Raw genomic sequence first — 21,436 nt, 5'->3', positions numbered from 1 at the left:
TTTAGAAATGTTTAGTTTTCATTGTTTCCCAGAAGCAGATGTTTGAGGAGCATTTTGACTAGAAAACAATGTGAAGGGCCTCAGTGAGCCAACATGTTGAAGACGTGACGGTGGTACCAGGAGACCAATCAGCAGAGGATCTGGACATGAGCTGCAGGAACGTCTTGGTTTGAGAAGAAAGGGATCAAACTCTGAACTCCTCCAGTGAGGAACCAGCTGAGTGATCAGACTCTTCCATTTATTGGCTCAACCATATGATATGCTTCAACTGAACTTTGACTATTGCTCTAAAATCATTTATTTTAATGGATGTACTTTATTGTTCAGAAATTCCACTTTATATATATACAATTGGAACTTAATTCCACAGTAGGTCACACGATTGATGTCAATGATGTCGTTGGACCTCCACACCGCCTGTCAACATGGTGACAAAAGTAAGTTATCGCTTTATTTTGACTCCTATTATTGTTGATGCCTGGCCCAAGTTGGTTCAACTTGTTTTTTCACTAGTTCAGACTAGATAGTGACTTTATTCTAAATACTGCAGTTCCAGTTGTCCCATCCATCACCTGCTGGACTGACGTCCTTGTGACCTTTAATCTCACTCATTCAGCAGCTATTGATATTTGTGCACGTAGATTTCCTCTGTGACGTACGAAGCTGGACTTGGGTGAACGTCTTATTGTCAAACCTTGATTTATTTCCCAAAGTGACAATTTTCAAGTAACTTTCTGACTTAAAGTAACTTGATACTAGTGAGCATTCCCCCTTCCCTTGTATTTCAATAGATACATGTATCTAGATACCTCTTGATATATAGAACTAGAACGATCCTGTTTGTCTTTGGGTATCTGTGCAACGTTGAGCTGACGTGACGACTGAGTTTCCTCAAGTGGGATTAAGAAAGTCCCATCTTATCTTCACGCACGCACGCACGCACGCACGCACGCACGCACGCACGCACGCACGCACGCACACACACACACACACACACACACACACACACACACACACACACACACACACACACACACACACACACACACACACACACACACACACACACACACACACACACACACACACACACACACACACACACACACACACACACTCTCTTTCACCAGTGGGTTTATTTCATAATGCCATATTGACGTCCTAATAAGTTAGAAAACATTCCCAGGATGAGGAACCAGGATCCTCCAGTCTAAAACCACAATGATCTGATGGAACAAAAGTGATTGTGCAAATATACTTACAGGATATGAAAAAATAAAAGTTAGAGTACATGTTCTTCTGTGGGGGAACATTGACACTGTCAGCTGATGACACATCTTCCTCTTCCTCCTCATTCATGTTCACAACATTAAAAATAGTCGTTTTTTTTGCTTTTATCCCACTAATGTCACATAAAACAAGCACTTAAAATGCAGGCAACTCCTAAGGCAACATGTGAACTAAAAACAAACTAGCCACCGTGTGTCGGGGGGGGGGGGGGGGGGGTCCTACAGTCAGCGACCTGATGGAAGACATGGACACACAAAGAAATGAAAGAATACTGAAGGTGAAAGGGGGGGTCCAGGGCTCCGTCCTCTGCAGGCTTGTTGAGTGTCTTTAGAGGCCGCCGGTTCTTCCCGGGGTGGGGGTGAGGGGGGGGGGGGGGGGGGTGTTCTACAGATAAATACTTGATTCTGAGGAGGGACGAAGGTTTTGCATAACAGGCTTTTGAGGCGGATCCTTAATGCTTGTGATCCGCACGGCGTTCACATTGTGAGCAGTGCAGAGGCTGCAGCGGCCCCGAGGGGGGGCTGCACCCGGGGTGTCCTGGGGGGGGCTGCACCCAGGGCGTCCTGGGGGGGGGGCTGCACCCGGGACGTCCTGGGGGGGGGGGCTGCACCCGGGGCGTCCTGGGGGAGCAGTGATTGTTTGGTCTGTGGTCACAGGAGACGCCATCAGGATGTGCAAACTGTATGTACAAGAGGACAGACGTGGTCCCGCTGGGGGGACGGTCCAGTGCAGGCCTGCTAGCTGGAGGAGCTAGCATCACGACGTGCCCTGCCTCTTCTGCTGCTGGACCCGGATGAGCTCCAGCTGCTTTTTGCACTTCTGGTAGTACGTGGACAGACTCTTGTTCTCCTCCAGCAGCTTCTTGTGCTCCTGCACCAGACGGGACGTGTTCTGCTGGTCCTTCTCGTCTTGGTCCAGCTCTGCGATCAACTCCTTCCTGCACAGCGAGGGACACATTCAGTCTGGAGCCTCACTTCAGCGCTCACAATACACAAGAGTCTGAGAGCTCGACAGCTAAACATCAGGAAGAAAAGAAGATTAAGTTCATGTTTTGTCCTCCGGGTTCTCTGAGCCTCCACCTGTTTCCACTGCAGTCACTCCTGCCTTCCACTTGTTCTCAATGCGTTTCCTTCACAAACATTCAACCTGATTCAGCACATTTAAAGAGGTCATATTATGCAAAACTCACTTTGTAATGGTGAATTTTGCCTCACAGAACATAAACAGCAGATACAGTAAGCTAATATATAATATCATAATAACTGGTCCTTCAGATGAAATGATAAAAACAGTTCATGTGTTCTTGATGTTCTGAATTCCAACTGTTAGAGGAGTCAGTGAATGCATCCTGGAGAGCGGGAATGAGGAGCGGGGGGGGGGGGGGGGGGGCAGCGAGGAGCGAATGGAGCGCTGATAGTAAAAGCTGATTTTCCCTGTCCTGTCTACGTCTATAAAGCCACCTTGTCGTCCTGACGGACATTACCATATATGTGCCATCACTAACCACGATTCTATGGGCTTATATTTGTGCCAAAATTCTGAGCGAGCGACGGGAAAATTTGAGCGCAAAAAAATTAATTGTGCAAGCACACTAATAGCATTTTGAGGAAATATTTAAATTGCGCAAAGACAAACTTGAGATTGCACGCTCAAAAGTAATTTCTGCGCTCAGATTCTTCCTCTGCTCGCTCAACCTCTCTCTCTCTCTCTCTCTCTCTCGCTCGCTCACATCTCTCCACGTCAGCGCTCAAGTCCTGCTGTGCGCTCGCTCAAAATGTCCAAAGCCCAAATGTGACAGACACGGTTGTCCACCAATCACAGAAATTTGGGGCGGGCGTTGAATTCTGATTGGTTGCTTCGGTTTCTGGAAGTGCCTCATAACCAACGAAGAAGAAGAGGGAAAAACAAACTGCGAAGGAAAACAGAAATAAGGGAAACTAAAGATAATGATCCTGGATTACAACATGTTTTCCCCCGCAGTTTGTTTTTCCCTCTTCTTCTTCTTTTTCTTCTTTGTTGGTTATGAGGCACTTCCAGAAACTGAAGTAACCAATCAGAATTCAACACCCGCCCCAAATTTCTGTGATTGGTGGACAACCGTGTGTCACATTTGGGCTTTGGACATTTTGAGCGAGCGCACAGCAGGACTTGAGCGCGGAGGTGGAGAGATGTGAGGGAGAGAGAGAGAGAGAGGTTGAGCGCGAGAGAGAGAGAGGTTGAGCGCAGAGGAAGAATCTGAGCGCAGAAATGATTTTTGAGTGCAATCTCAAGCTTGTCTTTGCGCAATTTAAATATTTCCTCAAAATGCTTTTAGTGCACTTGCACAATAAATTTTTTTGCGCTCAAATTTTCCCATCGCTCGCTCAGAATTTTGGCACAAATATAAGCCCATACGATTCTACATAGAGTGCATACAGACACACATCTGGCGTACATGTGTGTTGTCGCTGCTCATCAACGGCCAGAGAAAGTCCCTGGTCTGACTCAGACCACTGGTGATGGTTCCTGCTCTGCATCCCACAGGAGGTCTGTGTCGGGAAGCTGAGCTGGCAGAGAGGCTCCTGGTCCAGCAGGGAATCAAACTACCCACTGAGGTATCAGGAGCTCCTCCACAACAGCCTCCATCACTTCCTGAAACCGTTCGGCATCACTGGATGTTTGTAGTGCTGGGAGAGAACCACGCTGCTTTAACCCTTGGATGCACAACCTAGCAATACCTACACTCTTCCACACGTTCCAATTCAAATCAATGCGTTTTGGCAATATACTGGCTTGGAAAACGTGTTTGTGACATGAGGCCATTTGCATTTTGTATTAATTTTTTTCATTAATTTGAAGAAATTGCAGTTTTTGTCTTCTATGAAACTTCATTCTTAGCAACTCTGACTATCCCACTTAAACATGTGACGTCAGCAGTCTCACCGCCCTGGAGGTCAGTTCTACCCAGTAACGTACATGTAAGTATTACCCTACATTTATGAACTTAGTTTTCATTGACAGATTATGATGTGTGATGAAATTAGTGATCAAATGTGTTACTTTGACCCCCCCCTTGTGATACAAAAACTGCAATTTCTTAATATTTCTGAAAAAAATACATAAAAATGCAAATAGCCTCATGTCACAAACACGTTTTATGAGGAACACCTGGAATATGAATATATGACAACTTTTCATTTTAAAGATGTTGAAGAATAACAACCTGTGGGGTCATTTTTGACCCCACGTGTGCGTCTAAGGGTTAATGGACACTTGCTGCACCAAGACCTCCTGCTGGTGCGCTGAGCTCCAGCTGTTGGTGCGCTGAGCTCCAGCTGTTGGTGCGCTGAGCTCCAGCTGTTGGTGCGCTGAGCTCCAGCTGTTGGTGCGCTGAGCTCCAGCTGTTAGTGCGCTGAGCTCCAGCTGTTAGTGCGCTGAGCTCCAGCTGTTAGTGCGCTGAGCTCCAGCTGTTAGTGCGCTGAGCTCCAGCTGTTAGTGCGCTGAGCTCCAGCTGAGCTCCAGCTGTTAGTGCGCTGAGTTCCAGCTGTTAGTACGCTGAGCTCCAGCTGTTAGTACGCTGAGTTCCAGCTGTTAGTGCGCTGAGTTCCAGCTGTTAGTGCGCTGAGTTCCAGCTGTTAGTGCGCTGAGTTCCAGCTGTTAGTACGCTGAGCTCCAGCTGTTAGTGCGCTGAGCTCCAGCTGTTAGTGCGCTGAGTTCCAGCTGTTAGTGCGCTGAGCTCCAGCTGTTAGTGCGCTGAGTTCCAGCTGTGCGCCTCTGTCTGGAGTGGAGAAGCTTCCAATGCTTCATTTCGTGGCCCTTCAGACATTATATTCCTTACAAACTGCAACAACCTTCTTGAGATGAGACAGACTGGCTTGAAATGATCAAAGTAGGTAAGGTGAATGCAGCCTTGTCTTTCCACTCTTCATTGTGCGCCCTACCTTCACGAGGAACTTTTCTTGTCATTGCTTTTGGCAGTGACATTTTTTGTGCCAGCTGGCGATCTCCAACTGTCTCACAACGTTCTCTCAGTATAAAAACACCTTCAGGAGAATACAGGCAAATAATGATGTCCTTGAAATGATTCATACGTCAGTTTGGCTCAAATAAGTGTTTATTCCTTAATATGGTAATTATTTAACCGTTAAGTCTTAGAGGCAGTGTGTGTGAGTGGTGAAGTGGTAAAAGACATCAGTCTTATTATCACCAGGCCTGTTTCATGACGCAGACACAGTGTGGAGATAACATGGTAATAATTCATTCATTTTGAATAAATAACTTTATTCTATTGTATTGCGTTGCTGTGCAATATAAAATAGTATAGATGAGGGAAAAACAAGTATTTTTTGTAGGAAAGACAGGTTTGCCTGGTGAAGATGTCATTTTGGCCCACAGTTCCAATTGGTCAGGAAAGATTTGGTCCAAAGCCAAAATTTATTTCCGACCATTGTCCTACCTCGGATGAAGAAAGTGTGTCCTCTCTCTCCCTGGTTGTTCCAGGTTTTACAAAGCGTGTTGCTCCAAGCAGCCAATCAGAAATCAAACCCTATATAGTGTCATCAGGAGTTTTGCCAATCCCAATCAAGGTACTTTCAACACAAGGTTGTTGGAGCAAGGAGAGCAGTGAAAGTGTTGAAGAGCTTGGATAACATGACCTCTTTAAAGGAAACATTGTGAAACAGGACAAGTGTCCCAGCCTGGGTCCCTGGGCCCGCTGGACTTACTTCCTCTGGATCAGCAGGGCGATCTCCGTCTGCACCTTCAGGTACTCCTGCGCCATCTTGCAGTGCTGCTCGAACACGGCCATGGACTCTTTGGAGTTGGGACAGGGGGCGAGGGGCTGCAGACACACAGCGACTACATTGAGTGTGAACGCTCCTGGAACACAGGAAGCTGCCGGCTCCCGGACCCCACATGTACCTGCAGCTGGTGGTCCAGGGTGAGGTACGCCATGGGGATGGAGTTGTCAGAGCCGTTGATGTCTGAGGAAACAGGACAAGGTTTTCACTCCTGGATCTTTTCCTTCCAGGTTTGTGACCAGGAGAGACGTCAGTAAGTCCTCAGCCTACCCCGCCCCTACCTGTAGGGTCGTCCGGGGAGAAGTAGCCCCGGCTGCCCGGCTTGTCGGGGGGCATCATCCTCACACTGGGACTGGAGGACCGGCTGCTGCTCCTGCTCCCCTGTCAACCACCACACTGTTACTGCTCGGACCCTCCCTCCTGCTGAAAAACTACTTCAGGGTCCCTCACTCAAATAACACAATGTACATCTGACATGAGGGTTTAACAAGAAGCAGCAGCTTCACACAAGAAACCAACCAAAACATGATCATATTGGTCTTTTACACTAATTGTTCCTCAACCTGACTTGACTGGACTCTACTCTCTGCTTTCCTGTTACCAGGTACTGATACCAGGTACTGATACCAGGTACTGATACCAGGTACTGACACCAGTTACTGTTACCGGGTACTGTTACCAGGTACTGTTACCGGGTACTGTTACCAGGTACTGATACCAGGTACTGATACCAGGTACTGATACCAGGTACTGATACCAGGTACTGACACCAGATACTGTTACCAGGTACTGGTACCGGGCACTGATACCGGGTACTGACACCAGGTACTGTTACCAGGTACTGGTACCGGGCACTGATACCGGGTACTGATACCAGGTACTGTTACCAGGTACGGATACCAGGTACTGATACCAGGCACTGACACCAGGTACTGTTGCCAGGTACTGTTACCAGGTACTGATACCAGGCACTGATACCAGGCACTGATACCAGGTACTGACACCAGGTACTGACACCAGGCACTGACACCAGGCACTGTTACCAGGTACTGACACCAGGTACTGTTACCAGGTACTGATACCAGGCACTGATACCAGGTACTGTTACCAGGTACTGATACCGGGTACTGATACCGGGTACTGATACCGGGCACTGATACCGGGCACTGATACCGGGTACTGATACCGGGTACCGATACCGGGTACTCATACCAGGTACTGATACCGGGTACTGATTCCGGGTACTGATACCGGGCACTGATACCAGGCACTGATACCGGGTACTGATACCGGGTACTGATACCGGGTACTGATACCAGGTACTGATACCAGGCACTGATACCAGGTACTGATACCAGGCACTGATACCAGGCACTGATACCAGGCACTGATACCAGGTACTGACACCAGGCACTGATACCAGGCACTGATACTGAGGCCAGTCAAAAATGAGATGTCTGCAGACGGCAGGCTGCTGATTGGTCATCGCATCACGACACAGATGAGTCAGAAGGCGGCTAATTCACCCCGTCATTTTCAAAACCCCGTCACAAAAAAACCTCCCAAACAGAGAGAGAAGCACCAAGTGAACCCGGGCAGCAGCGACAGTGCAGGCCTTTGTTTCTTCCTCAAGCATCTCCTCTTCACAGCAGGTGTTCAGAACCCCACCAAAACCCACTACTGTCCTGTGAACTTCCTTTAACTGCATTTCCATTAGGGTTTGAAGTATTGTAGCATTTTATTTGGTCTTATTTTAACACCAGCTGCTGCAAACAGCTGGTGGAAGAAGTCACGAGTTAACAGGGGCACCAGTGCAACTGAAACACCAGACAGTGAAGCTTCATCGTAACGACCCACACTTTGTAAGATTATTAATGATTATAGTGGCCTCACCTTTCGCGTCCTCGCTGTTTCGCAGACTTTAGTGTGTGCAATTTTAAAAACTTTTTTACAGCGTATGAACAGTGTTCTGCGTCCTGATTGGCTCAGGGAGAACCTGCACATTGTGTTCTGCGTCCTGATTGGCTAAAGGACTGTAGGTCCTTGTCAATCAATCTCCATACCATGTCTCATGTACGCCAATACGTTCAACTTGCCAAATACACATCAATGTCTGATGGACAGCAGTGAGACTCTGAAGTCCTGCATGTTTGTTTTGTTCCTGACAAACCCACAATGTGGACAAAACGTTCTGCAGGTCGCAGCCAAAAGGCAGAGGAATGTTTATGTTTTAAAATCTACCGCGGTTTCAACTTTGGGAGTTTAAACAAGATGTGAGAAAATGTTACTTCCTGTCTGAGAAAAGTGTAGAAAGTGTGTGGTGAGGAGTTTTACAGCCATAAAACATATAAAACACTTTAGTTAAAAGTGAACTACTTTGTGGATTTCGCTTCTTGTTATGATATCCAATGCATGTTCACTGCATTATATGGGGGTGAGAACTTGTACCGACCAGGGAAAGCTGTGATGACTCCTCCCACGCCGTGGTTGTAATGGAGAATGAACGAGGCTGAGCCGGAGGGAGTGGGACAGCCACTTGTGAGAAAAACTAAGTAAACAATTGAAGTTAATTCTAGCAACGTAGTCTGCATATTACAGATAAAACGACATCAATCTTCTGTGTTCACTGGTTGGTAGATCACCAATGTTGAACTGGTGGGAACTCTTTTTAAAAACCAGGAAAAGAAGATATTTCCTGAACATTCACATAACTGAATAGAATCTCAGTGTGATGTTGTTGGAGCTCCAAGCAGAAGAGTGAAACATGTGGAGTCTCAGGAGACCTGCAGTTTACTAAGTGTTTGTGGGAAACAGGAACTCCTGACTTGTAGATTTTCCAGGGAAACAAAGACAAATGTTTGAAAAGGCCCCCCCCCCCACTTTCTAACCAGCATCAGTCAATCCCCCCCGCTTTATAACCAGCATCAGTCAATCCCCCCCTCCCCGCTTTCTAACCAGCATAAGTCAATCCCCCCTCCCCGCTTTCTAATCAGCATCAGTCAATCACCCCCCCCCGCTTTCTAACCAGCATAAGTCAATCTCCCCCCCCTCCCCGCTTTCTAACCAGCATCAGTCAATCCCCCCCGCTTACTAACCAGCATCAGTCAACCCCCCATCCCCGCTTTCTAACCAGCATCAGTCAATCCCCCCCCCTCCCCGCTTTCTATCCAGCATCAGTAAACCCCCCCCCCCACATTCTAACCAGCATCAGTCAACCCCCCCCCCTCCCCGCTTTCTAACCAGCATCAGTCAATGCCCCCCCCTCCCCGCTTTCTAACCAGCATAAGTCAATCTCCCCCCCGCTTACTATCCAGCATCAGTCAATCCCCCCCTCCCCGCTTTCTAACCAGCATAATTCAATCTCCCCCTCCCCGCTTTCTAACCAGCATAATTCAATCTCCCCCTCCCCGCTTTCTAACCAGCATAATTCAATCCCCCCCCGCTTACTAACCAGCATCAGTCAATCTTCCCCCTCCCCACTTTCTAACCAGCATCAGTCAATCCCCCCCACTTTCTAACCAGCATCAGTCAATCCCCCCCCTCCCCGCTTTCTAACCAGCATCAGTCAATCCCCCCCCTCCCCGCTTTCTATCCAGCATCAGTCAACCCCCCCTCCCTGCTTTCTAACCAGCATCAGTCAACCCCCCCTCCCTGCTTTCTAACCAGCATCAGTCAATCCCCCCCCACTTTCTAACCAGCATCAGTCAATCCCCCCCCTCGCCACTTTCTAACCAGCATCAGTCAATCCCCCCCGCTTTCTAACCAGCATCAGTCAATCCCCCCCGCTTTCTAACCAGCATCAGTCAATCCCCCCCTCGCCGCTTTCTAACCAGCATCAGTCAATCCCCCCCTCGCCACTTTCTAACCAGCATCAGTCAATCCCCCCCCCCTGCTTTCTAACCAGCATCAGTCAATCCCCCCCCCTGATTTCTAACCAGCATCAGTCAATCCCCCCCCCTCGCCGCTTTCTAACCAGCATCAGTCAACCCCCCCCCCTCCCCGCTTTCTAACCAGCATCAGTCAACACCCCCCCCCCCCCCCGGAGTTAATCTGCTATCCCACGATCAGCTCATGATGAATCTTTCATTACAAGAAGAGGAACTACTGGTACTACTTTGAACTCCATCCTGTTCACACCTGATCTGAAATTACAGAAAAAGCCTCAAAGAAGATCAAAGCACCAGTTTGGTATAGTGATCATAGTAACACGGGTTGTTTGGTCTCCAGTGTGATGAAGGACGGTTCTTCAGTGGAAACTAAAGGTTCAAAGAGAAGATCTGCTATTGTCCTCAGACATTCTATCCAGTCGAGGGACTTTAACCTGGCAGACAGCAGGACATGAGGGACACCATGATGGAAGCAGAGACGGCCTGAAGGGACACATGGGACCATCTGGTTCACTGGACACATCGTCTCATGACCTCAACAGTCTGCAGGGACATGGACCAGGTTCAACAGGGACTGCTGAGGGGTGGACTGGGTCACACTGTTCACACCTGCAGCTCTTTCACTGTACAGCTCATGGACCAGCTCATGACCTGGTCCATGGAGGTCTGACACCTGGTCCATGGAGGTCTGACACATGGTCCATGGAGGTTTGACACCTGGTCCATGGAGGTTTGACACATGGTCCATGGAGGTTTGACACATGGTCCATGGAGGTTTGACACCTGGTCCATGGAGGTTTGACACATGGTCCATGGAGGTTTGACACCTGGTCCATGGAGGTTTGAGACCTGGTCCATGGAGGTTTGACACCTGGTCCATGGAGGTTTGAGACCTGGTCCATGGAGGTTTGAGACCTGGTCCATGCAACAGCTGTGAACGTTGTCAGATCACAGTGTAGCACTTTGGTAACATGAGGACAATTGGACCTGGACACCGTGAGACAGCTGGTCGTAATGTTCTGGCTGTCTGGGTACAATCCACGACAAGGTGGGGAACATTAACGATGACACGTTCCACTATTTCTATGTTGACGTTTGTGGCCACATGTGGGCCACATACACACTTCAGAGAAACGGTGGATCAACTTGTTACACCACTTTCAACATTTCAAGATCAAGATGTGACCTGTGTGAACGTCTCTGTTGCTGCCCGAGGCAGTTTGTGTGATCTACCTTGTGATCTACTCTCAAAACTCACTCTCATGTTGACTAACATGTCTGTTGTTTTATGGGATGTGGCGCCTGTGGAGGATTTGATGGTTCTACACTCAAGATGCAAAGTCACAGACATAAAAGTGTCTCACTTCAACAGAAACAAATATCAGGAATCAATCGGTTTTATGTTTGACCGACTTCCTTTTTATTCCAAAGCTCCTCGTTTCGGCTGGTCTGTCAACTTGCTAGCTTCGAGAAGAAGAAGGTGATGTGTCTCACCTGGCCCGACTCGCTGCAGACTCCTGGCAGGTCCTGCACCGAGCGCCGCCTCTGAGACTCCCCGGAGGCTGTGGACAGACACACAGCAGAGTGAGGCCCGGAGTCTCTGCTAACGCTGCTCTTCTTAACCATTCTACACTTTACAGAGAACAATCACAAGAAAAACACACACAAACGTTGAGCACCAAACATTCACATAATTTCTTAAGAGAAATTATTATTCAAGTAAACGATTAATAAAGTATTTCTACTCTGTTCCATTTGGTTTTAGTAGATCATTACTGATCAATCATGAAGAACAAAAACAAGAGATTTTTGCTGGAGATATATATATATATATATATTCTCAATAAGTATTTGAAAAAGATGTGACCGAGACGAACAGTGACACATGGATTATATTTGACCTGAAGTCACATGACAGTAAAGATACTTCCCCGAGAGAAGATGAGTAAACTGCTTTAATCTGAAACCAGCTCAGCAGAAACGTGTCCCATTGTAACATTAGCATTAGCCTTAGCCTGTGACCACAGCACCTGTTATTAGCCAGTAGCGTACGGTGGTGTTTCAGTCAGGGCCAGCAGTTAAAACACCACCTGCCCATGGGCCGATCAGTCAAGCTTAGTTCAATGACCACACCAAGACCAGCACTAGAAACTCTGCTGGCCCAAAGGTGTTCTGTCAATAACACATCAAACTCTGATTGGCTGATGATACTGTCACTAAACATTTTAACCTAATAGCAGCGTCCAGCTTCCATCAGAGGTTAGCAATGAAGCAACTGCTAGCCCCAGCAGAGGAGAGGAGCTGTGATGCATTTAGAGGACATAGGAGATTTGAGCTCCACAAAATATAACCAGTCGTCTTCTGGATAAAGTTGTTAAAGTCACTAATTGAGTCCAGACAGTTTTCAGAATCACTTTTTAATTATTAAAAAAGAAAGAAAAATAATGTTTGACAGGGCTAGCATCACTAGCCCTGCTGCCCCTGACAGCACACCACTGCTATTAGCATTACCCTGTGACCACTGAACCTGCTATTAGCATTACCCCGTGACCACTGAACCTGCTATTAGCATTACCCTGACCACTGAACCTGCTATTAGCATTACCCCGTGACCACTGAACCTGCTATTAGCATTACCCTGACCACTGAACCTGCTATTAGCATTACCCTGACCACTGAACCTGCTATTAGCATTACTCTGTGACCACTGAACCTGCTATTAGCATTACCCTGTGACCACTGAACCTGCTATTAGCATTACCCTGACCACTGAACCTGCTATTAGCATTACCCCGTGACCACTGAACCTGCTATTAGCATTACCCTGACCACTGAACCTGCTATTAGCATTATCCCGTGACCACTGAACCTGCTATTAGCATTACCCTGTGACCACTGAACCTGCTATTAGCATTACCCTGTGACCACTGAACCTGCTATTAGCATTACCCTGACCACTGAGCCTGCTATTAGCATTACCCTGACCACTGAACCTGCTATTAGCATTACTCTGTGACCACTGAACCTGCTATTAGCATTACCCTGTGACCACTGAACCTGCTATTAGCATTACCCTGACCACTGAACCTGCTATTAGCATTACCCCGTGACCACTGAACCTGCTATTAGCATTACCCTGACCACTGAACCTGCTATTAGCATTATCCCGTGACCACTGAACCTGCTATTAGCATTACCCTGTGACCACTGAACCTGCTATTAGCAATACCTTGACCACTGAACGTGCTATTAGCATTACCCTGACCACTGAACCTGCTATTAGCATTACCCTGACCACTGAACCTGCTATTAGCATTACTCTGTAACCACTGAACCTGCTATTAGCATTACCCTGACCACTGAACCTGCTATTAGCATTACCCTGACCACTGAACCTGCTATTAGCATTGATTTAAACAGCATACTTGTCCAATCGACTCGCGCTGCCGCAGACCGTCACCATTTGTTGTGTTTTCTTATCTGCTTTTCCTGTTTTGAAGAAGTTTTTCATACCTGTTTTTTTGTTGTTGTTGTTTTTACAGTGAAACACTCTAGTGACCCTGTGCCTCTGATTGTCTGCATTTGTTGTGTTTTTTGTTAAATGGTTTCTTATTTCTTTTTACTGTAAAGCACTTTGTGACTATGTCTGCGAAAAGCACTATACAAATAAAATGCACTTACTCACTAGCCTGTGACCACAGTACTGGCTATTAGCATTAACCTCCATTCCCATGAGCAACACTTTATAGATACGAGTAAATCAGGTGATAAGAACTGTTATAAATGATACAAAGTCAATGAGCACGTTTTGTTTTTCAGTCCAGCTGAGTAATGTAACAGAACAACAAAGAAAAAGAATATCTGACTGTCTGTTTTTACTTCATCTCATCACTCTCAAGCTGACCACAATAGTAGACTGTATAAATGTGCAGCGTTGGGATCGCTTTAAAGAAAATACTGAGCATCTCTGCTATTGGGAGGGAACCTGGAACACGGCTTGTTTAAATGAACCTTTCTGTGATCACATGATCAATGAAGATGGACTCAGTCTGATTGGTTCACTGGTGATTCTTCACCTCCAGTTTAAAGAAGTTTCACCAAAAAGCAGATGAAGTCGTGTGTGTTTGGATCACTTTTTCATTTTCACAAGTTTTCATGACCTGCAAAGATGGTTTCACTCCGTAAACCCCCCAAATTCTTGAATGCAATGGTCCTGAATGCAACAAAGAAAAGCAGTGACTGCTGGAGCACAGTGAGAAGGAACAAATAACCTTTAACATCACAAGAGACCAGGAAAAGAAATGAGTGGTGGAAGTATGAACAGTGTCCCCAGGTCATCTTAATGTTCCATCAACGTTCTTCTCCATTGTCTGAAGATGGGGATTAAACTGTGGGAAGAGCTGCCAGGACACACACCGTGCTTTGACCCTCAGTGTGAGGTGATTGATCTCAACGAGTTCATGGAGGTAAAGACAGAAAGAGAAAGGAAGAGAGGGAGATTAGCCATGGGTTCTCAACACCCTCTAAGCATGAAGGGCAGAGAACTGCTGCAGCCAAGCTGGGAGGCGACGGAGGACAGGAGGGGCAGAAGCATGAGTTTGGGAAACTTTCTCATTTGTGTCATCAGAGCTGCATCAGGGTGAACCAACAGCTTTGAGACGTTGAGACCAGATGAGAAAGTATGAACTCATGTTCTGCTCCGGCCAACCAAGAATCACAGAAAACAGACGTGGAGCCACTCTGATGTGTGTCGCTGTGTTGTTTCAGGAACACAACTATGAAGACTCTGAACACCAAACCTAACTTCAGTTCCAATCCCGAGTCAAATCTGATCTGCTGGTGGACGTCAGGACATCCAGAATGATGTCTGCTCCCTTTGAAAGAGGTCCTGGGACTGACTGTCCAGTCAGCTGCTGCTGCAGTCTCCGGTGGACAACAGTGAACACTAGCAGGTAGCTGGTAGACGCCACTGCCGGTTTCCACCTGCAGCTGATGTGAAGTCATGGAACGAGTGGAGAGACTCGTTCCAAGGAGCGAGTCCAAAGTGCTCAGACTCGCCTTGGCTCATGGTCCAGAAGACGCTCACAGATCTTCTTCAAGGATCCTGTCGACTGGAAGGACAAAGTGTTTGAGGGAATAAGCAGGTTTTCACAGAGCTGGAGGAGTTACTGGACTCAGGCTGCAGTCAGAGGATCAGTCCTCCAGAACCAGAACCTTCAGCCGGCTAAACTGGGCTCAGGGTGAGCAGTGTCAGAGTGGAGGGTCATAGTCCCTTCTGAGTCCCTGCATCATCCACTAGGAGGACTCGGAGTCCTCTTTGCTCACTTCTGCATGGAAATGCTGGTTTCCTTTAGCAGCAGGACGTTCCACTGGTCCACTGTGTCAACAGGGTTCTTACTGCAGCAGGACGTTCCACTGGTCCACTGTGTCAACAGGGTTCTTACTGCAGCAGGACGTTCCACTGGTCCACTGTGTCAACAGGGTTCTTACTGCAGCAGGACGTTCCACTGGTCCACTGTGTCAACAGGGTTCTTACTGCAGCAGGACGTTCCACTGGTCCACTGTGTCAACAGGGTTCTTACTGCAGCAGGACGTTCCACTGGTCCACTGTGTCAACAGGGTTCTTACTGCAGCAGGACGTTCCACTGGTCCACTGTGTCAACAGGGTTCTTACTGCAGCAGGACGTTCCGCTGGTCCACTGTGTCAACAGGGTTCTTACTGCAGCAGGACGTTCCACTGGTCCACTGTGTCAACAGGGTTCTTACTGCAGCAGGACGTTCCACTGGTCCACTGTGTCAACAGGGTTCTTACTGCAGCAGGACGTTCCACTGGTCCACTGTGTCAACAGGGTTCTTACTGCAGCAGGACGTTCCACTGGTCCACTGTGTCAACAGGGTTCTTACTGCAGCAGGACGTTCCACTGGTCCACTGTGTCAACAGGGTTCTTACTGCAGCAGGACGTTCCACTGGTCCACTGTGTCAACAGGGTTCTTACTGCAGCAGGACGTTCCGCTGGTCCACTGTGTCAACAGGGTTCTTACTGCAGCAGGACGTTCCACTGGTCCACTGTGTCAACAGGGTTCTTACTGCAGCAGGACGTTCCACTGGTCCACTGTGTCAACAGGGTTCAACAGAGTCCGGTGAAAAGAGGGGCGGAGAAACAATAAAGAGGAACTTATTTTGTTTTCCTGATCTAATCAAAGCTTCTGATGTTGAAACACTCCATTTTGGTTTGTTGCTGTGAACAAAAAGTCTAACAAGGCTTCTGTCTGAATGTGAACAAACTGCAGGTTTGTTGATGAGAATCTAGTCTTAAGATGCATGTATGGTATTTGAGTCTTCATAGTCCTTGTTCATTTATTTCTCAGAGCTTGAGGATATTGTGACAGTGCAGCGACACACAGCAGAGTGCAGCCACGCCAGAGGACAGGAAGCTGTGGGCTCAGGCCAAACCACCTCCACCCGGTGACCAGGACGCCCAGGGGCCGCTGATACCTGTGACGACGATCTTGGGGACATCCAGAATGGTTCCAAAAGATGCAGTTTTACGGTGGCCTCGTCTATACGGGGGGCGTGCTGCAAAAACACACATACACACATACAGCTGCAGACAGGAAAACGAGCATGCGGACTGAGACAGGACGGGGGGGGGGGGGGGGGGGGGGGCGCAATGTGGGGCCACACACATGCAGACACTCAACAACAGAACATGCACCCTCTTCCTGGTTTCCATCCCAGGAGCGGTTGCGAGCCGGCGGCCAGCAGCTGGAGACATTCACAGCCATTGGATAACAAAAGTTGGACATGGCAAGGTGAGGACGGACGGTGGAGACGCTTCAATCACACAAACTCTCTTCATCTTAATGTGAAACACTTTAACGTGAAGGGGAAGTAAAACTAGGGAGCTCAGAGGCTCTGCTGAGTTCTGAAGGAGGAGAGATGGTTCTTCTCCTCTGTGCTCGGGGACGTCTGGATCCAAGCACAACCTAGATCCAGGAAAAATACAATACAAGCTTCTTCTTCTGGACTTGGAAAGGATTCATCCCAACGATTAAGCTGCACGCCTGTCCTGAACATGTGGGTCAATTTGAAGTTCAAGAAACATGAGCTCATGCTAAAGCCGGGATGTGCTCTGCCGTTACCTGTGGGAGCGAAGGGCATCTTGGGCTCCAGCTCGGAGAGGTCGGCACTCATCCGTTTGCTGTCAGACGAGGCCAGGCACTGTGTCCGTGCTGGCAGGCTCTCAACACTGCCCCCTCTGGAGAGAGGCAGCGTCCGCAGTGGGTCTCCCTGGAACCGCAGGAAGAAAAAACACTCAATTGGATGGTTTGATTGATCCATTACTGCTTTCACAGTCACTTTGTACCAAGGTACCAAATATCAGTGTTTTTAGAGTTTTAGGAGCTGCAGCAACAGGAAAAAGCTGCTGGCCAGAGGGATGATTTAATACACTTACCATTAACAATAATATGAGTGTCAACATCTGCCATTCAAGCTCAATTCAGTATTTAGTTTGAGACAAAGCATGAGCAGTTGGAGGGTTCATCTCTGTCGGTGCTCCCACCATCAGAAAACAATTGATTTAATATAAACATCAAAGAAACTTCTTACAGGCTTTGAGACCCACCTTAACGTGGCTGGACCTCGTCCTGCTTCTGGAAGAATTCATTGTCACTGCCAATTCAGACCATATGTTTAATTTAACTTTACCTTTGGTTTGAAATGAGGCGCAAACTGAGGCGTGATCTTGATAGTGTCGTTGCTCCCTTGTGAATCACTGTGCTCCATGTTAGCGTCACTTTTGTTGCTGGTGGCCGTGTAGTCCACATATGAACCTGGTGTTGACCCAAACACAGGACGTCAGGGGTGTTCAGGCTCAGCCGTGATGAACAGTACTTCTTTCAAGAGTTTTACATTATTATCACTACAGATGAGATTCCTATGTGCTGGACTATCAAATCAACATCAGCAATCCATCCCCATGACAACTAGATGCTCCTCTGCTTTGCACGTCTTGTTTAAAGGTGATAAATGACTGCTTTACCTGTACTGGTTGCAGAGTTGCTTTGTCCCTCATCTAAATACTGGTATGGATATTGGAGAGGTTCATCAAATCCTGGGAAGTACTGCAGACAAAGAGAAGGTCAATAGAGGTTCATTTTAACCACACACTCTGTCAAACTGCTTCAACTGTGTTGCACATGCTACAAAGTTCACTAAAGATGAACAACTAAGGTCATTATGCTGAGCACAATTAAGTTTTGTTGTTTGTTTACGTAAGAAGTGTGATTCAAGTCTCAAGACTTTTGTGTCGACGGTGTAAATGGTGATTGTGGAAACTATCTGACAACAATAGTAAGGGAAGTTTCGCACAAACAGGCCATATGATGAAGAGCATCAGCTCCCAGGCACTTCATTGGTTTACATCCGTTTCCCTTTATGCATGTGTGTGGTTGCACTACAAAAAACTCTCCATCGAGTGGCTCGGCGTGTAAACTACAGTGTGCCCACGTGTATGGCGAATGCAAATCTAACATTTCCCCATGTGCATGGAACGCTTCTCTCACGAAACGTAGGTAGCAGATTATTCCTGTGAAAACAGGCCGGATGCAGAGCGACTACCTTCATTAGATGAGTCATGATCTTCACTATCTCCTCCATCGAAGGCCGCTGAGACGGATCTTTGGACCAACAGCGAGTCATCAGACTCTCAATGGGCTTCGGCAAATTCTTGATTAATGGTGGTCTTGTTCCTGAATGCAACAAAGAAAAGCAGTGACTGCTGGAGCACAGTGAGAAGGAACAAATAACTTTTAACATCACAAGAGACCAGGAAAAGAAATGCTGCACATTCAGGCCACATCTTCTGCCTCCTGTTGCCGTCGTCTGTAATGACTGACGGACTGAGTGGTGGAAGTGTGAACAGTGTCCCCAGGTCATCTTGATGTTCCATCAACGTTCTTCTCCATTGTCTGAAGATGGGGATTAAACACACACAACTCACCGTTGTGCACAGCCCACATAATGCGAAAAGCTGGTCCACCAATTTCATCAAAGGGCTTCCTGCGAGTGATCACCTCCCAGAGAATGATCCCCCAACTGAACACGTCGCACTTCTCGCTGTAATTACTGCCTGCAAGAGGAAACACACAACACTTAGCTCCTTCTCAACCCACCGGCGAGTGTGTGTGTGTGTGTGTGTGTGTGTGTGTGTGTGTGTGTGTGTGTGATATTAATGGAGGAATTCTCTGCGGCGTGTTTGAGTTGAAAGAGCAGGGCACCAGCCGGGAAGAGAGTGCAGCAGCTTTGATCTCCCCTCTGCTTCTTGAATGAGGAGGATGCAAAGAAGGGAAACTCTCCTGTGTAACAGAAGTGAAGTGCTCATCACAGATGTGTTCTAAAGTTGCTGCGCCGGCGTGTTGTGGCAGCACAGAGTTCAAACTGAGGGCAGGAGTGAGTCTCTAATTGCAGTGGAGTCTTGTAACTGGTGTTTCCAGAAAAACAAGAAACAAAACAAGATAATGACGAGGCGTTATTCATTAATTCAGCTTCCCTCCTGCACTTACACTCTTCATCACACAGAGAGGCATGAGGGCTGCAGGATGAGAGAGAACACAATGCTGGGGCCTCTTGGGGGGATAAAGTCTTCAGGCTGAGCGCGGCCAGCTAGCATCGCGGCTAGCATCACGGCTAATCCGTCGTCTGGCAACGTGACACAACCTTGAATAGTTGTGATTCAGAAACAAGGTTCCAGGTGGAGCAAGGTGAGAAGATAAGGAGGAGGAATGGAGGGTCAGTCTGCACTAACACCCTGGAGGACTGGAGAAACCCTGGAGGACTGGAGAAACCCTGGAGGACTAGAGAAACCCTGGAGGACTGGAGAAACCCTGGAGGACTAGAGAAACCCTGGAGGACTAGAGAAACCCTGGAGGACTAGAGAAACCCTGGAGGACTGGAGAAACCCTGGAGGACTGGAGAAACCCTGGAGGACTGGAGAAACCCTGGAGGACTGGAGAAACCCTGGAGGACTAGAGAAACCCTGGAGGACTGGAGAAACCCTGGAGGACTAGAGAAACCCTGGAGGACTGGAGAAACCCTGGAGGACTGGAGAAACCCTGGAGGACTGGAGAAACCCTGGAGGACTGGAGAAACCCTGGAGGACTAGAGAAACCCTGGAGGACTAGAGAAACCCTGGAGGACTAGAGAAACCCTGGAGGACTGGAGAAACCCTGGAGGACTAGAGAAACCCTGGAGGACTGGAGAAACCCTGGAGGACTAGAGAAACCCTGGAGGACTGGAGAAACCCTGGAGGACTGGAGAAACCCTGGAGGACTAGAGAAACCCTGGAGGAATACCTGATATATCCCAGATTAACATGGTGGCTCTTCAACGTTCAAGCCGAGCTATCAACTATATAGAATATATACCTGGAATAGAACGAAGCCCAAATACTTTGTTACAGTAAGAAGGTACATTTTTCATGTCTCTGTGTTTTACTTCAGGAAAACTCCCAGAGCCTACTTTGAACTTTTATTCCACTACAATGTGCAGCTATCATCCATACTTTCGACTCAACTAAGTTTATAAAATGCAGCTCGTTATTTTTTTTATGATTTGTCAGTTGCCAAAACGTCTTCACAGAAAACATTGGTGATGTTTCTGCCTCGGACGTTTCAACCAATCAGCTGCTGCCGTCCCATCCTCCAATGCCAGCAGAGCGTCCATTTGGGAGAAAGCAGTTGTGGTTTTAACAACCACATTCAATATTGTAGCAATCGTGAAGCAATGCACCATGGGAGTTCAAGGTGTTGGGACTTTAATGTCATTATTGTGGTTTATTGTGGTGTTACAGTCTGATCAGTGCTTTAATGCAGTGATTGTCAACCCGTGTCCCAAGCGCTAACTACGAGGCGGCGGACATCTTTGAGTTCTGCTCCAGTGGCCTGCGAGCAGCTTCCCACACCTTGAGCCAGGCAGCGAGGCACCATTAAGCTGTTGAACACACTCCAATGAACAGCAGAAGAAGAAGCAAGACGTAAACATTTCACTGAAGTGGTGGGGAGGTTTCTAAATGGGAAAGCAGATGAAAGTCACGCCACCCCCATGTCCTTCAGTACAACCTGACGTTATTCAGTTGGGCAGTGTGTTAGCGAGGCAGAGCCCAGGCCCACCTGCCACCACACATGACCAATGCATTGTGGGAAGTGTAGTGTTTGTTCCACCGCTGTGCTCCGGTGGTAAACTGCAGGTGTGTGTGTGTAATGACCGTGTTAGTCTGGCGGTTGGTAAAAGCAGAATAAAGAGCCACAATGCTTGCCTGCATTTTATTTATCAGAATTTATTTTCATTTTTTAACTCATTAAATCAAAATATATTTGGATTTCTGATTTTGTTGTTGTTAATATTGACTTCAGCCTTTACATTTGTTCTTGTAGGAATTTGAGTGGTTATAATTGCTCACCTGTTCAGTGTTGCATGTG

General features: G+C 47.6%; 1 protein-coding gene across 2 annotated transcripts in view; it reads right to left on the bottom strand.

Annotated features, from left to right (window-relative positions):
- Positions 1 to 1,117: 1,117 nt before the first annotated feature.
- map3k7 (mitogen-activated protein kinase kinase kinase 7) overlaps positions 1,118 to 21,436 on the bottom strand; it is a 54,686-nt gene continuing 34,367 nt past the window's right edge. The window contains exons 8-18 of one of the 2 annotated variants that reach the window (XM_080514426.1): positions 18,961 to 19,089; positions 18,579 to 18,709; positions 18,001 to 18,082; positions 17,667 to 17,791; positions 17,099 to 17,246; positions 16,452 to 16,532; positions 11,450 to 11,517; positions 6,350 to 6,449; positions 6,190 to 6,251; positions 5,994 to 6,109; positions 1,118 to 2,227 (exon numbers count right to left, since the gene is read on the bottom strand). In XM_080514426.1, coding sequence (XP_080370552.1) covers positions 2,047 to 2,227; positions 5,994 to 6,109; positions 6,190 to 6,251; positions 6,350 to 6,449; positions 11,450 to 11,517; positions 16,452 to 16,532; positions 17,099 to 17,246; positions 17,667 to 17,791; positions 18,001 to 18,082; positions 18,579 to 18,709; positions 18,961 to 19,089 — 1,223 coding nt within the window. In that variant the 3' untranslated portion in view covers positions 1,118 to 2,046. The remainder of the gene's footprint in view (positions 2,228 to 5,993; positions 6,110 to 6,189; positions 6,252 to 6,349; positions 6,450 to 11,449; positions 11,518 to 16,451; positions 16,533 to 17,098; positions 17,247 to 17,666; positions 17,792 to 18,000; positions 18,083 to 18,578; positions 18,710 to 18,960; positions 19,090 to 21,436) is intronic. The other variant, XM_080514427.1, reaches the window with a different exon arrangement.

Source organism: Blennius ocellaris (genome assembly GCF_963422515.1).
Source record: "Blennius ocellaris genome assembly, chromosome: 18".
NCBI classification, from domain to species: domain Eukaryota; kingdom Metazoa; phylum Chordata; class Actinopteri; order Blenniiformes; family Blenniidae; genus Blennius; species Blennius ocellaris.
Note: the sequence above shows the minus strand (reverse complement) of the source record. Positions and strands in the feature narration are given on the sequence as shown.